The sequence below is a fragment of the Rhincodon typus genome, chromosome 38 (assembly GCF_021869965.1).
Source record: "Rhincodon typus isolate 14 chromosome 38, sRhiTyp1.1, whole genome shotgun sequence".
In the NCBI taxonomy this organism is placed as follows: Eukaryota; Metazoa; Chordata; class Chondrichthyes; order Orectolobiformes; family Rhincodontidae; genus Rhincodon; species Rhincodon typus.
Window position 1 is genome coordinate 1310563 of NC_063369.1, and position 12627 is coordinate 1323189.

General features: G+C 44.5%; 3 protein-coding genes across 12 annotated transcripts in view; 2 read left to right on the plus strand and 1 right to left on the minus strand.

Annotated features, from left to right (window-relative positions):
• Window positions 1-7471, minus strand: part of fbxw9 (F-box and WD repeat domain containing 9) — a 17890-nt gene extending 10419 nt beyond the window's left edge. The window contains exons 1-5 of one of the 10 annotated variants that reach the window (XM_048617918.1): window positions 7424-7471; window positions 5371-5854; window positions 5040-5179; window positions 3717-3845; window positions 2598-2710 (exon numbers count right to left, since the gene is read on the minus strand). In XM_048617918.1, the coding sequence (XP_048473875.1) occupies window positions 2598-2710; window positions 3717-3845; window positions 5040-5179; window positions 5371-5821 (833 nt within the window). In that variant the 5' untranslated portion in view covers window positions 5822-5854; window positions 7424-7471. The other 9 variants (XM_020522412.2, XM_048617914.1, XM_048617917.1 and 6 more) reach the window with 9 other exon arrangements.
• Window positions 1-12627, plus strand: part of gtf2f1 (general transcription factor IIF, polypeptide 1) — a 152325-nt gene that overhangs the window by 90697 nt on the left and 49001 nt on the right. The gene's annotated exons all lie outside the window — the stretch shown is intronic.
• dhps (deoxyhypusine synthase) overlaps window positions 9538-12627 on the plus strand; it is an 11459-nt gene continuing 8369 nt past the window's right edge. Inside the window, exon 1 of the mRNA XM_048617788.1 lies at window positions 9538-9546. Within this exon, the coding sequence (XP_048473745.1) occupies window positions 9538-9546 (9 nt within the window). The remainder of the gene's footprint in view (window positions 9547-12627) is intronic.

Sequence of the window (12627 nt, forward strand, 5' to 3'; positions counted from 1 at the left end):
GGTGGGTGTGGGTGCGGAGGGAGGGTGGTGCGGTGCAGAGCAGTGTCTCAGGGCGGAAGGGGTTCCTCAGATCTCAGTTTCCTACTCTACAGGTGCTGAGGGCACATAGTAACCCATGTGAATCATCAGGCGGTATTTGACATTTTGGAAAGACAAGCAGAAATGACCAGGAAGTGGGGTAGCCCAGATAAACATGAATGAAAACCAGTACAGCAAATAATCTTGGTTTCGAGAATTAAAATGTAAAATCAGTTCGGTGAAGATGAGGATTATCACAGGGAAGTAGTTAATGGTCAGAGTAGCTTATAGCCCCAACTGCCGAAACAGTGGCTACACTCTAGAACAGATCAAACTGACAAAGATACCTTGGAGGAGAAGCTCACAGGAAGTATTCAGGAGTTTCTTAGAATAATACATTTGGGAACCAAAGAACAAGCCTTTTTTTGGACTCAGCAATTTGTAATGCCACCAGATTAATTAATGATTTCACAGGAAAAGTGATCATAACTCAATAAATTACACACTTGAGGGTGAGAAATCTGAGTTTAAAACAAGCGTCAAACTTAAATAAAAATGTTTACGTCCAGCAGAGCTTTATCTGGATGTTGCCTGGATTGGTGTGTATTAGCTATAAGGAGAGATTGAACAAATTTGGATTGTCTTTGAGAGAGCATCGGAGGCTGAGGGACGATCTGATCGAAATATATAAAATTGGGAGAGGCAGGATAGAGTGGATAGTTGAAGTCTTTTTCCCAGGGTGGAAATGTCAAAAAGTAGGCAGAATAGGTTTGAGGTGAGAGGGGGTAAGATTTTTACACAGAGGGTATTAGATGCCTGGCACATGCTGTTGAGGGAGATGGTAGAACAGATGCAATAACAACATTTAAGAGATATTTAGACAGACACACGTACAAGCAGCGAATAGAAGGTTACAGACCGTGTGCAGGTAGATGGAATTAGTTTAGAATGGTATCATAGTCAGCACAGATATGGTGGGCCAAAAGGCCTGTTCCTTTGCTGTGGTGTTCTATGTTCTGTTCTATGAAGGTATGAAGATGGAGTTTGTTAAAGTGGTCTGGGGAAATAGGTTAAAAGCTAAGACAGTAGAGAAGCAGTGACAAACACTGAAGGAGATATTTCATAGCTCAACAAAAATATATTCCATTCAGAAAGAACACCGCTTTGAGAAGCATGCACCATCCATGGTGTCAGATTTAAACATCACAAGCACAATGCTGCAAAAATTAGTGGTTGGTAAAGGATTGTTAAACTGTTACAAACCAACAAGAGATGACTAAAAGAATAATAAAAAGTTCTGAGGAAGGGTCACCGGACCCAACACGTTAACTCTGATTTTCTCTTCACAGATGCTGCCAGGCCTGTTGAGCTTTTCCAGCAACTTTGTTATTGTTCCTGATTTACAGCATCCGCAGTTCTTTTGGTTTTTAATAAAAAGGCAGAAATTGGAATATCAGAAATAATAAATAGCATACAAGTAGACAGTAAAAGATTCCACAATACTCAATACTCAAAGGGTATTGCTTTATTTTGACTTCCCAAAAACATTCAATAGTGTCATTTAAAAGTTACTGCAGAAGAGAAGGGCTCATGGTGTAGGAGGTGGTTTATAAACATGAGACAAAATTGATGAACTGATAGGAAACCAAGAGTTTGGCTGAAGAAATGATTGGTAAACCGTAACCAGTAGAGTGCCACTGTACTGGGGCCTTAACTATTCACAATCTGACCTGGAGGTATGGCCATAGAACAGAGTCACCAAATTAGTTGGTGATTCAAGTCAGACAGGAAAGTAAGTTGTAAGGAAGAAACAGAGTCTGTAAAGAAATATAGACAGATTGAGTGAGTGACAGATGGTGTACAATGTGAGAATAGATGAGGTTGTTCATTTTGACAGGAAAAAGAGAGAAGCAGCATGTTATGTAAATGGAGGGGGGTTGCTGAACTCTGAGCTATAGAGGGAGCTGAGTATCCTGGGACAACAAGTCATTAAGATGGCAAATCGAATTTTGGTCTTTATCACAGAAAGGATGGAATATAATGTAAGGAACAAAGCAGCAGGAGCAGGCCTTTCGAGCCCACCCCATCATACAGCGGAAGGGCCGAATAACCTACTCCTTCTCCTATACGATCTCAGGGAACAGCCTGCTCACAAACCAAGTGGGAGAATTAACTTTGCGAACCAATCTACTTCCAGCAGGCTTTGCAGGATAAAATGACAAATCAAAGGAATACTTTCAGTTCCCCCATTGGAGTGTGACTGAGTTGTAACAGAGGTCAGGGAGGGAGACAGGGCCAGCTTCCTGTTAAGGTTGTGTTGATGCAACAGCAGTGAGCCTGACTGACAGAATGGCCTCAGCCTCTTGCCTTTCAATGGAAGACCTTTATTTGAGCTGTGCCTGGTGGGAACCTCAGCTGCCCTCAGAGAACAGGCAAAGGAAACAGCAGGAAGGACAAGTCCCCTCTGCTGCCCTCAGGGGCAAACAGCATCACCAGAGTGTGCCTGAGTCAATCCTCACACTGCACTCACTGCCTCAGAAACTCACATCACTGGAAACTGACTGAGGCACTGTCATTACCTGATCTCTCGCACTCCTGCCCCCTCTGAAGCCATGTCCCAGAGCTTGACACTACTGTCCCACGATCCAGAGCACAGCATGTGGTCCTGTGCTGCAAGAGCCCAAACCCAACCCTGTAACAAGAGCAGAGGGTCACAGTGGTAAAGAACAGGCACAGAAATTCACAACAGAATCTAGTACATGCATTTCCAGAGTATTCTTCATGAGCTCAGAACGTCCCTAAGTGCTTTACAGTGGAGGGAGTCCTGAACTGTAGTCACTGCTGTAAATATAAGAACAGTGGTAGCCAATTTTTACATACTAAGATCCCATAAAACAGTAATATTGACCAGATCAGACTGTTGATTGGACTCTAGCCTCAAATAATGTAACCTGCAAGGTAACCTGTAAGCCTCTAAGTCTTTTTGATCTGTATGTCCTTTGCTTGCTGTAATCTGCCTGTACCACTCATAAACAAAGCTTTTCACTGTATTTCAGTAGATATGACAATAAAATCAAAATTAAATCAAAACATCAAAGACCCATAATACCCCAGTAATGCTCTCCGACAACCTCTTCCATCAGGCCGAAGGTACAGAAGTCTGAACACATGCACCAGCAGGTTCAGGAACAGCTTCTTTCTGGCCGTTATCAGACTGATGAATGGATTCTAGCCTCAAATAATGTACCTGCAATGTAACCTGTACGCCTCTAAGTCTTTTTGATCTGTACATCCTTTGCTTGCTGTGACCTGCCTGTAACGCTCATAAACAAAGCTTTTCACTGTATTTTGGTACATGTGACAATCAATCAGACAATGTGCTTGGGGAATAGTTATTGGCTAGGACCCAGATGGTCCAGCTGAGGGGGTATGGTAATACCAGCTTTTCAAAGGTTTCCCTCACTAGCTGCAGGCCTGCTGTTCAGACGAACTTGCCCAGTGCCGTCATCACCCTCAGGAGCTCCATCTGCAGCCTGTGTGGATGGACAGAGCATGGAACAGGCCAAACATGCACAAAGGTTTATAAAGATAACTGTCAGCTGTTTGTAAGCATGTCCCTGACAATCTGCACACCGTTGACTCATGTCGCTGAGAACCTGTGTTACAGAAACACCGGGAGCTGACACCTCTCTCCTCACCCTGTGAGTCCCCCGTGGTTGGTCTCCGAGAGTTTTCACCAGAACCTTCTCCCCATCCTGCCCTAAACGTCTCAGGTCCCAGATATTCACATTCCGATCCCTGGATCCCGAAACACACAGCGAAGCATTCTGCAGGACAGGAAGTAACAAAACTGTTACAATCTCAACAATCAGCAGTTACTCTGCCTGTGATCACACTCATCAGGATCACACGTCCCAGGACACCATGCAACAGGATTACACACCTTGAGAGCATAAGGATTAGTACTGGCACCCTTATTGTTTGTCATACACATAAATATTAAGCAGGTTTGCAGATGACACCAACATTGGTAGAATAGTTAATACTGAAGAAGATGGTTGTAGATTACAGGAAGATGGGGATAGGTTGATCAGATGGGCAGACATAGTAGCAGATGGTATTTAACCCTGACAAGTGCAAGATGATGCACTTTGGAAGAAGAAACAAGATGAAGGAGTATTTAATGAAAGGAAGAACACTGTGCAGCTTACAGGCACAGTGGAATCTTGGGGTAATTATTCACCGATCCCTGAAGTCAGCAGAGCACATGAATGGGATAGTTAAGAAGGCGTATGGGACACAAGCATAGAGTATAAGAGCAAGGAGGTAATGTTGCAGTTGTACAGAGCATTGGTCAGGCCACATTCGGAGTACTGTGTGCAGTTCTGGTCACTTCACTACAGGAAGAATGTAATAGCACTGGAGGGTGTACGGAGGAGTTCACCAGGATGTTGCCTGGGATGGAGAAATTGAGCTATAAAGAGAGATTAGATAGGCTTGGGTTGTTTTCTTTAGAGCAGAGAAGACTGAGGTGGGGGGGTTGGAACATGATTGGGGTGTATAAGATAATGAAGGGTATGGACAGGATGAATAGGGAGCAGCTGTTCCCCTTGTTTGAGGGGTCAATCATGACAAAGCATTGTTTTAGGGTAAGGAACAGGAGATTCAGAAGGGATTTGGGAAAAAAACATTTTCACTCAGTGGGTGTTGGGAATTGGGAATGCACTGCTTGGGAAGGTAGTGGAAGCTGGAAACCTTACAAACTTTAAAAATTATTTGGGTGAGTAATTCAAATATTATGACATTCAAGGATATGGAACATGTGCAGGAAATTTGGGATTAGTGCACTTTTAGTGGTAGTTATATTGATGCAGACTCCAGAAAGCACAGGCGCAGGCAGACAGGCGGGGAAGCACAGGCGCAGGCAGACAGACAGGCAGACGGGAAGGCAGACACAAAGCCTCTGCCCAGCAACACCAATTCAGAAGTAGGTTTGGCGGGATCACTTGCTAGCAAGTCACCTGAATCAACAAGACAGAGTCGACGGAGGCAAAATGTCCATCGCTCAGTGAGAAATGTTGAACCTTTGGGTTACTGGTGGACCAATGAGACAGATGCTCCTCAAGCTCAATACATGCTGACGGCCAATCAAATTTCTTTCCTATGAAAAGAGGAACTGAATTAGAATGAGACAGATCTGACTCAAAATCCAAGCCACAGCTCCATCCTTAAACTCAACCACCCACTCGCCCACACACTAACCTCGCCCCACCCTCTCTGTCTGAAATTCCCCCACCGCAGTCATGTCTCCGTTAGAGACAGAGACAAAGACAGACAAACAGTGACACAAACCTTCCAACACTGGGTAGCTCAGCCCCAGGATCTTCTGGGCCCGGATTCTCCAAGTCACCTCATCAGTCAGGACACACTGGAATGCTCGACAGACCAATGGCAACACTCCGAGCACAAACCTGGCATCCAGATATGAGCAGATCTCCAGCACCAGCTCCCAGGGGAGGGACAGCAGACCTGACTGACCAGTGTCTCCAGCCAGCACCTGGCTGGAACGCAGTTTCACACTCAGGTCTGAAGCACTTGACTTGCTGACACGAAGTTGGCTTTCGCTGCTTGGCTCTGGGGGGCAGCTTTGGGGTCGAGGGCCAGACATTTCAGGGTTCCGCACCCGGTCCACGTACTCCTGGGCCTGGAGCTCCAGCTCATCCTCCCGCTCTAGGTCAGACTCTCCCTCAGGGAGGTGATGAGGCTGGGTGCTCGGGCTGTCACAGGACTCACTCATCATCATTTCTTCACTGCTCTAGTCTCAGTGGAATACAAGCTGCAAAAACAAACCAAATGTAAATTCACTCAGTGAATCCTGGAAACGAGCCACAGGTTAAAGTAACTCAGACTAGCAAAAGGATGTTTCCCCCTCTCAGGGGAATCTGTAACTAGGGGACACAGAGACAAAATAATTCAACATGAACTCAGCGACAAGGAGGAGCTTCTTTTCTCAGACGATTGTTAGTCTTTGGCATTCTCTTCAACAGGCAATCAAGCCTTTCCCATTCAATTGATTTGAATAAAAACAGGTTTATGATTGTCAAAGAAGTCAAATGGTTATCAGGGTGTAAACAGGAGAGTGGAACTGAGGCCACAGTGATGATCATATTGATTGGCAGAGCAGGCTCAGGGCGTTGAGTGGCTCCTCATTGTGCTATGTTCTGAGAAAGTATTGAAACACTTTTGCACAAGTCTCTTAGTGGCACATTGCATTTCATTAGCTTGCCGGATCACCATCATGACAGCTTGTCCTCGACAATGAGAAATACCTGGCCTGCACAAAGTGAGGATTTTTTCTCAGATCCTGTCGCAGGGTCCTGGGCTAAAAGCATCTCACCCACATTTTAAAAAGCAAACAGATAGTTTGCTGTTCCGAAGATCCTCACACAATCTTTCACTCAATGTACAAAATATGCTTAATGGAACTTCCTACAAACCCATTGATCTGAGGAGACCGGGTGAGTCTTCAATTATTAAACATCAGCTCCTTCGCTGCTCTAAGGGGAGAAATGTTCGGTATTATGAATGAGTAAAGATAGAGTAAATCCAGAGTATGTGAATGGGTGACCAGATGGCACGGATTTAAACTAAATGATAAAATAATTAGAAACAGCATGAAGAAAATAACATTGACACAGTGGGGTGTTGTGATCTGGAACACACTGCCTGAAGGTGCTATGAAAGCAGATACCATTGGAACTTTCAAAAAGGAACTGGATAAATACTGAAGGGGAAAAATTTGCAGGGTTTGGGGAGAAGAGACTGGGCTCATTTCGGAGTCAAAACAGGACAGTGACCTCTATAAGTCATAAGCAACTTGATGAAAAACTCATTCCAATATAAATCAGCTCCTAACCTCAGACCACCAACTGGCAAATCCCTACCCTCAGAAACATAATGCAACAACCCTTCTGCCCTCAGGAACAGCCCGCCTATCCACCCCACAAACCCCTAACCTCAGGAATAGCACCAACCCCCCACTCCGGATTACAGCCTCCCCGCACGCACCTACCCTCAGGGGCAGTCCACTCCCCTGATCCTAGGAACAGACCTCCCCCCACACGTCCCCACTCTCAGGAACTCCTCCACGTCCCTATCCTCAGGAATAGGAACCCCCTTCACTCAGTGACCATCACCTTCCTAACTTCTGAAGCAAACCCCACCTCCATTCTGACCCACAGACCAACCCTCTGACCCCTCCTCCTACCCAGACCCCACCTACTCTCGTTCATCCCCACCCCTCAGTTGCGGCCTGTACTGTTAGGCCGGGCCCGCAGTACGGCTGAGGCCGGGGATTTTCCGCTACCTCAGTCCCACCCTCAGCTTCCGCATTCCCTCCGCCTACCGGCGGCGCAGTCAAAGTACGTCACAGATCTCGGTCACATGACGTGAGGGTCACGGGCCTAAAACGTCCAGTGGCTGACGGCGCGCCTAAGCATTTGACTGGAGGATCAGCCCTCATTGGGCGGGGCGCTGCATGACCTGCCTCCTGATTGGGACAGGGGTACAACGGGCGGGACATTGTATCCACGCGCCTCCTGATTGGAGGGTTGGCCCTTATTGGGCGGGTCGCAGTATGACACGCAGACATGCTCTCCCCCACCCCCAAAACCTGGAAGTCCGGGGTTAGCTAATAGAGGGCCACCGTTGTGGGATCTTGCTGTGCACGAGGGGCCGCCTGGGAAATGGTGTTAGCTATCCTCCAGGTCGTCGCCACCACCCCCCCCCCGCCGCCGGACGAACGGAGCCTCCATCCCCCTCACAGCAGCAGCAGCAGTTTTCCCTGGTACTGGGGTAATAGGGAGAACAGTAAAACACTGTGGGAGCTGGAAATAAAACAAAACACCAAACCAGCAGCAATATTCCCTAGTAACAACTCGGGAAAATGGATCTGATGCTGGCCCCTAGAATAGAGAAGCACCGGGCTTCATTTCTTCACCGCCTTTTCATTGAAACCAACTGCATAAATCACGGGTGAACAAAAAAGGCCCTAAACCATGATCTAAACTTCTTTATAAGGCTACCGCTACTGTATGCGAAAGCTCCCACTATTTAAAAACAAGACGTTGGTTGTCTACCCTTGCAACAATGCTCGCCTTATAAAGCAAACTCACGTCAGGCAATATAAATTAAAACCACTCTCTCTCCAGTCACAACAGCTGATTACTTAGGTTGCCAGCTCTTGGTTTACTTTGCTAATTTTATTGGAAGTGCTTTGTCACAAATCCAGAACAATTGCAAATTACAGGCACTGAGAGCTCCATGCTATGCTATGTACCAGAGAAGATGGTTGAGATAGATACGTTGAAGCTGTAAATGACTAAAAGAACATTATTACAAAAACCTCATTTAGCAATACGAGCATTTGTTGAGCTAGAATCTCAAACTAATGCACTCTAAGCAGAAACTATTACACAAGGTCCTGCACTCTAGTAAAAACAATAGTAATAAGCAAGTAAGAACCAGAAAGGGAATGAGGGAGTACAGAATAGCTGCTGAGCAGGAGTCATAGCAATAAGGAGTACAGCTGTAGGGATCATATCAGGTTGATTAGTATTTTGTATGTGATAGGACTATTCTTCAGAAGCACGAAAAGAATAAATGGTCAACATTAAGCTACCTAGAAGCTTTAAAAAAAGTTTATTCAAATGAATGCAGGGATACGGTAGGGGGATGCTCTTTAGGTGGTGTATGGACTTGTTGGGGCGAATGGCCGAGTTTCTATAAATGTTACGCTTGCAGTAGCTCAAATGTGTCTTGGTGACAAATTTATGTCTAGTCTTGCAGCACCATTGCCAATCAAGTCACAGCAAAGCCTAGACTCCACCTCCACTACAAAACCAAGACTTAAACTTCCATCCTAAAATAAAGAAGTGTCAAAAAATGCAACTCAATTCAATTTCCTGCACAGAAACTGATTTCTAATTATAGACCAATTGACCATGTATTATGTATCTCAAGTTCTGTTAAACTAGGTTACTCCAAAGTGAAAGATATTTCACAATTCCAACATATCTGAAAGACTATAAATGCTGAGTTGAGATGCTAATGTCAAATTATGTCCATCTGCCCAATGGTATATAGGCAGTAACTGGCCCAGTGAAGCCCTTTGATCCAATAGCAGCAAATTCAAAGCTATTTTCAGCACAATTTTTTTTGGGTCTTGTTAAAAAGAATTTTAAGCTGCTCATTTCTTCATCCCATTATTACTGGTTAGGTCTCCATCTACTTCCCAAACCAATGCAGGTTCAGGATTTGGATACAGCAACCCTGCAGGAACAGGAAGAGATCTACTAAATTGAAAGGCATAGATGGGGTGGATAGTCAGAGGCTTGGCCCCCCGGTGGAATGGTTAACTACAATAGGACACAGGTTCAAGGTGGGGGTCAGTTTAGGGAAGAATTGGAGAGAAAATTTTTCAGATGTGGGGAGGGTGCCTGGAATGCACTGCCAATGGAAATGGTGGAAGTAGGTACATTAGCAACGTTTAAGGCATATCTTGATAGACACATGAACAGAGGCAAACAGAAGGATAGATACCACACTTGGGAAATAAGCAGTGGATCAAAATAAGGATTAGGAATCGGTGCAGACTATGTGGGCTGAAGGGCCTGTTCCTACGCTGTATATTTCCAAGGCAGGATAGTGTGGAGATGGCGGTGCCTCCATGAATCTGCTGTCATTGTCCTTCAAGGGCTGGAGGTCATGGGTTTGGAATGTCGTTCCTAAGGAGCAAATCAAGTGCAAACATTCATAAGTTTAGCCTGGTCACTAGCAGTCTGTAGATGTTCTGCTTACACATATCAGCAGATTTAAATCAAGCACTTGGAGCATAGAATGTAGGTTTAATATTGATGAACGCCAATACCATCTGGCGACAACAGCGAATGACAAGAGGAGGCCATCAGAGTTAACAATGCTGCACTCTGCTTCCTAATGTTTCCAATTTAATTAGACCTGCTTCCAGCTCCTGACCCATTCCTCAGATGAAAAGCAGAAGTTGCTGGAAATACTCAAGTCAGGCAGAGTCTGTGGACAGAGAGAGTTAATGTTTCAGGTTGATGACCTTTATGAGCTTCAGCTCCCCAGTTTAAAAAAAACCCTCCAGGTAAAAACTTGGGTGGCTCCCCATTTGTGCTCAGGCCACTATGGTCAATGCAGCAAAATCCTGGATGGAAGCCACATTGAGATCATTATTCTTCATAATACAAGAATAAAAACAAGACAGATGCAAACTACAGTCATGAGAAAACTTTAGTCCTTAAGAAAAAAACATATACAATAATGAAAAAATCTTAGTTAAAGGAAAGGTACAAGCACCTGGCATTACAACAAACATGCTGTACATTTACAAACATACAACAATGTAACACTGCTGCCAGACAGCAGGGAAGAGATAGCTCCGAGTTGAAAGTTCAGCAAGAGAATCTAAGAAACACACAGCTGAAGCATACAGCCCTCAGCACCCACTGTCCCCATCCTTCCCATACCTCACTCATTTAAGCCACCCATTAGTGTACAGACTTTCCATCTCAAATGAGATCTTTGCATAATTCCCCACGCACAAAGTCGGGCAGTGGCTGTTTTGTTCTGGTCAGCTTTCCCTCTGGTCTCTCCCTCTCCACGGACAGAAAATGAATTAAACAAAGAATGACCTCCACCTCAATGCTGTACCAAAATACCAATCACATGCTCCCAGGATCACAGTCAGTATTTCAGTGAAGGAATGGGGTGTTGAAACAGTGCTCAATTTTTGGATTTTCCCACTCAAATCCAGACTGGTCATAGTGACAGGGACACACACAGGGAATGGCAAAGGGCACAACATGAGACTGCAGCCTGTCACGATATTCCCTTAACTTCCAGTTAAGACAGTCCTGCTCATTCTCTATTCATTTTGTAAACACAACCCCCACAAAATCAAGTTAGTTTTCTCAGTCTGAGTAAAAACAAATAATTGTGATCCACCACAAAAAGGGTGATTAACACCAGTGTTAGGGCACTCCACCTCCAGGAGGAGTGTTCCTCAATGAGGAACATTCTTGAGCTGGAGATGTCTTTGACAATTGGGTGGCCAAGGAAAAGTCTCACAGCCAATCAGCTCAATACAAATTCCCCAGTGGCGAGCTCCCACTGGGAGGTGTACCACAACTCCAGAGCTCACTTAGCTTACTTTTCTCCAGCCCACCATCCCCACCCTCAGACGGATTTACTGCTATGACAGAGGACCTAGAATTCAAATTCAAAGTATGCTTCAAATGATTTATTGAAAAAAAAAGTGGAATTGTTACAAGTAAACATACAAGTCCCATAGAAAGCTGTCATTCCTCAAATGGCTTCCACACAACATGGGACAGAGGACACTGACAGTCAGATATACCTTTACCCCTACTACAAACATCTGCAGCAGCATCATTAACAGAAAAATCGGAAAGTATCTTTCAGACAATGAACTCTGACAAAGAGTTTCAATTCTCCCCCTTTTCAATAGAAATGACCAACTGCATAGAAACCTGTGATTCCATTAAAACAAAGCAGCCTGATTGGTCTCTTGTAATTTTTTTTTGCTTCCCACCCCATCTCACCTCCCCCTCTTTCAGTCATAAACAGGTTACATCTTGATTACACCAGCATGACAAAGATACAATGCTGTTTATTTTTATGAATGATATTTAGGAAGATACACTGTATTGCGCATGCAACATTCACAGCCCACAAACAGCTAATCAGAGAGCCCCAAATTACAGCTAGATAAATCCAATCACTTGGGTCCAGAGGACAGGCAGAGGAACAATATCAACAGATTTACCCATCTCTCATGCTCATTCTCACTTCAGTGCTGTTGCTGAGGCCACAGCTATCAATTAAACAAACATTAATAAATTAACAGACACACACAATCGATTGGCAGGAAGATCAAGCACAGAAATAAATCAGAATAAAAGCAAAATACTGCTGATTCTAGAAGTCTGAAATAAAAACATGTAGCATTGGAGAAACTCAGGCCCAACAGTATCTGTGGAGAGAGAACAGTTAATATTTTTTAAATCTAATAGGACTTTTATTTGTGACTCTGAAGAGTCAAGTCATTTGGACTTGAAACGTTAGCTTTTTCCTCTCTCCCTCTCTCCACAGAGGCTTCCAAGACCTGCTGAATTGCTCCAACACCATGTTATTATTACAGAATTCATCAGCATTGATCGGAACCAACAAGGATATTTCCCCACTCAAAAGATTTTAGGTCACATTAGTGAGATCAGGGGAATCAGCTTAATAATTTTCCCCACAGGGAATTCCATACCCAACAGTGCCTGAAAAATCTCCATCAACCCCCTGGTGTTGCCTGTTACTCCTGCCTCGTGACAACAGTGCACTGCTCCTTCAGGGGATATCCTAGGGTCTGTTTCCACAGCCAGGTTCAAACAATTACACACCTGAGCGGTAAGAATCCCTGTTTGTAGGAAGTTCAAACCCTGACATCAACCAAATGCAATGAGTAGAGATCCTTCAAGATTAGAACAATAAAAAAAGGAAAATTTGAGGACTATG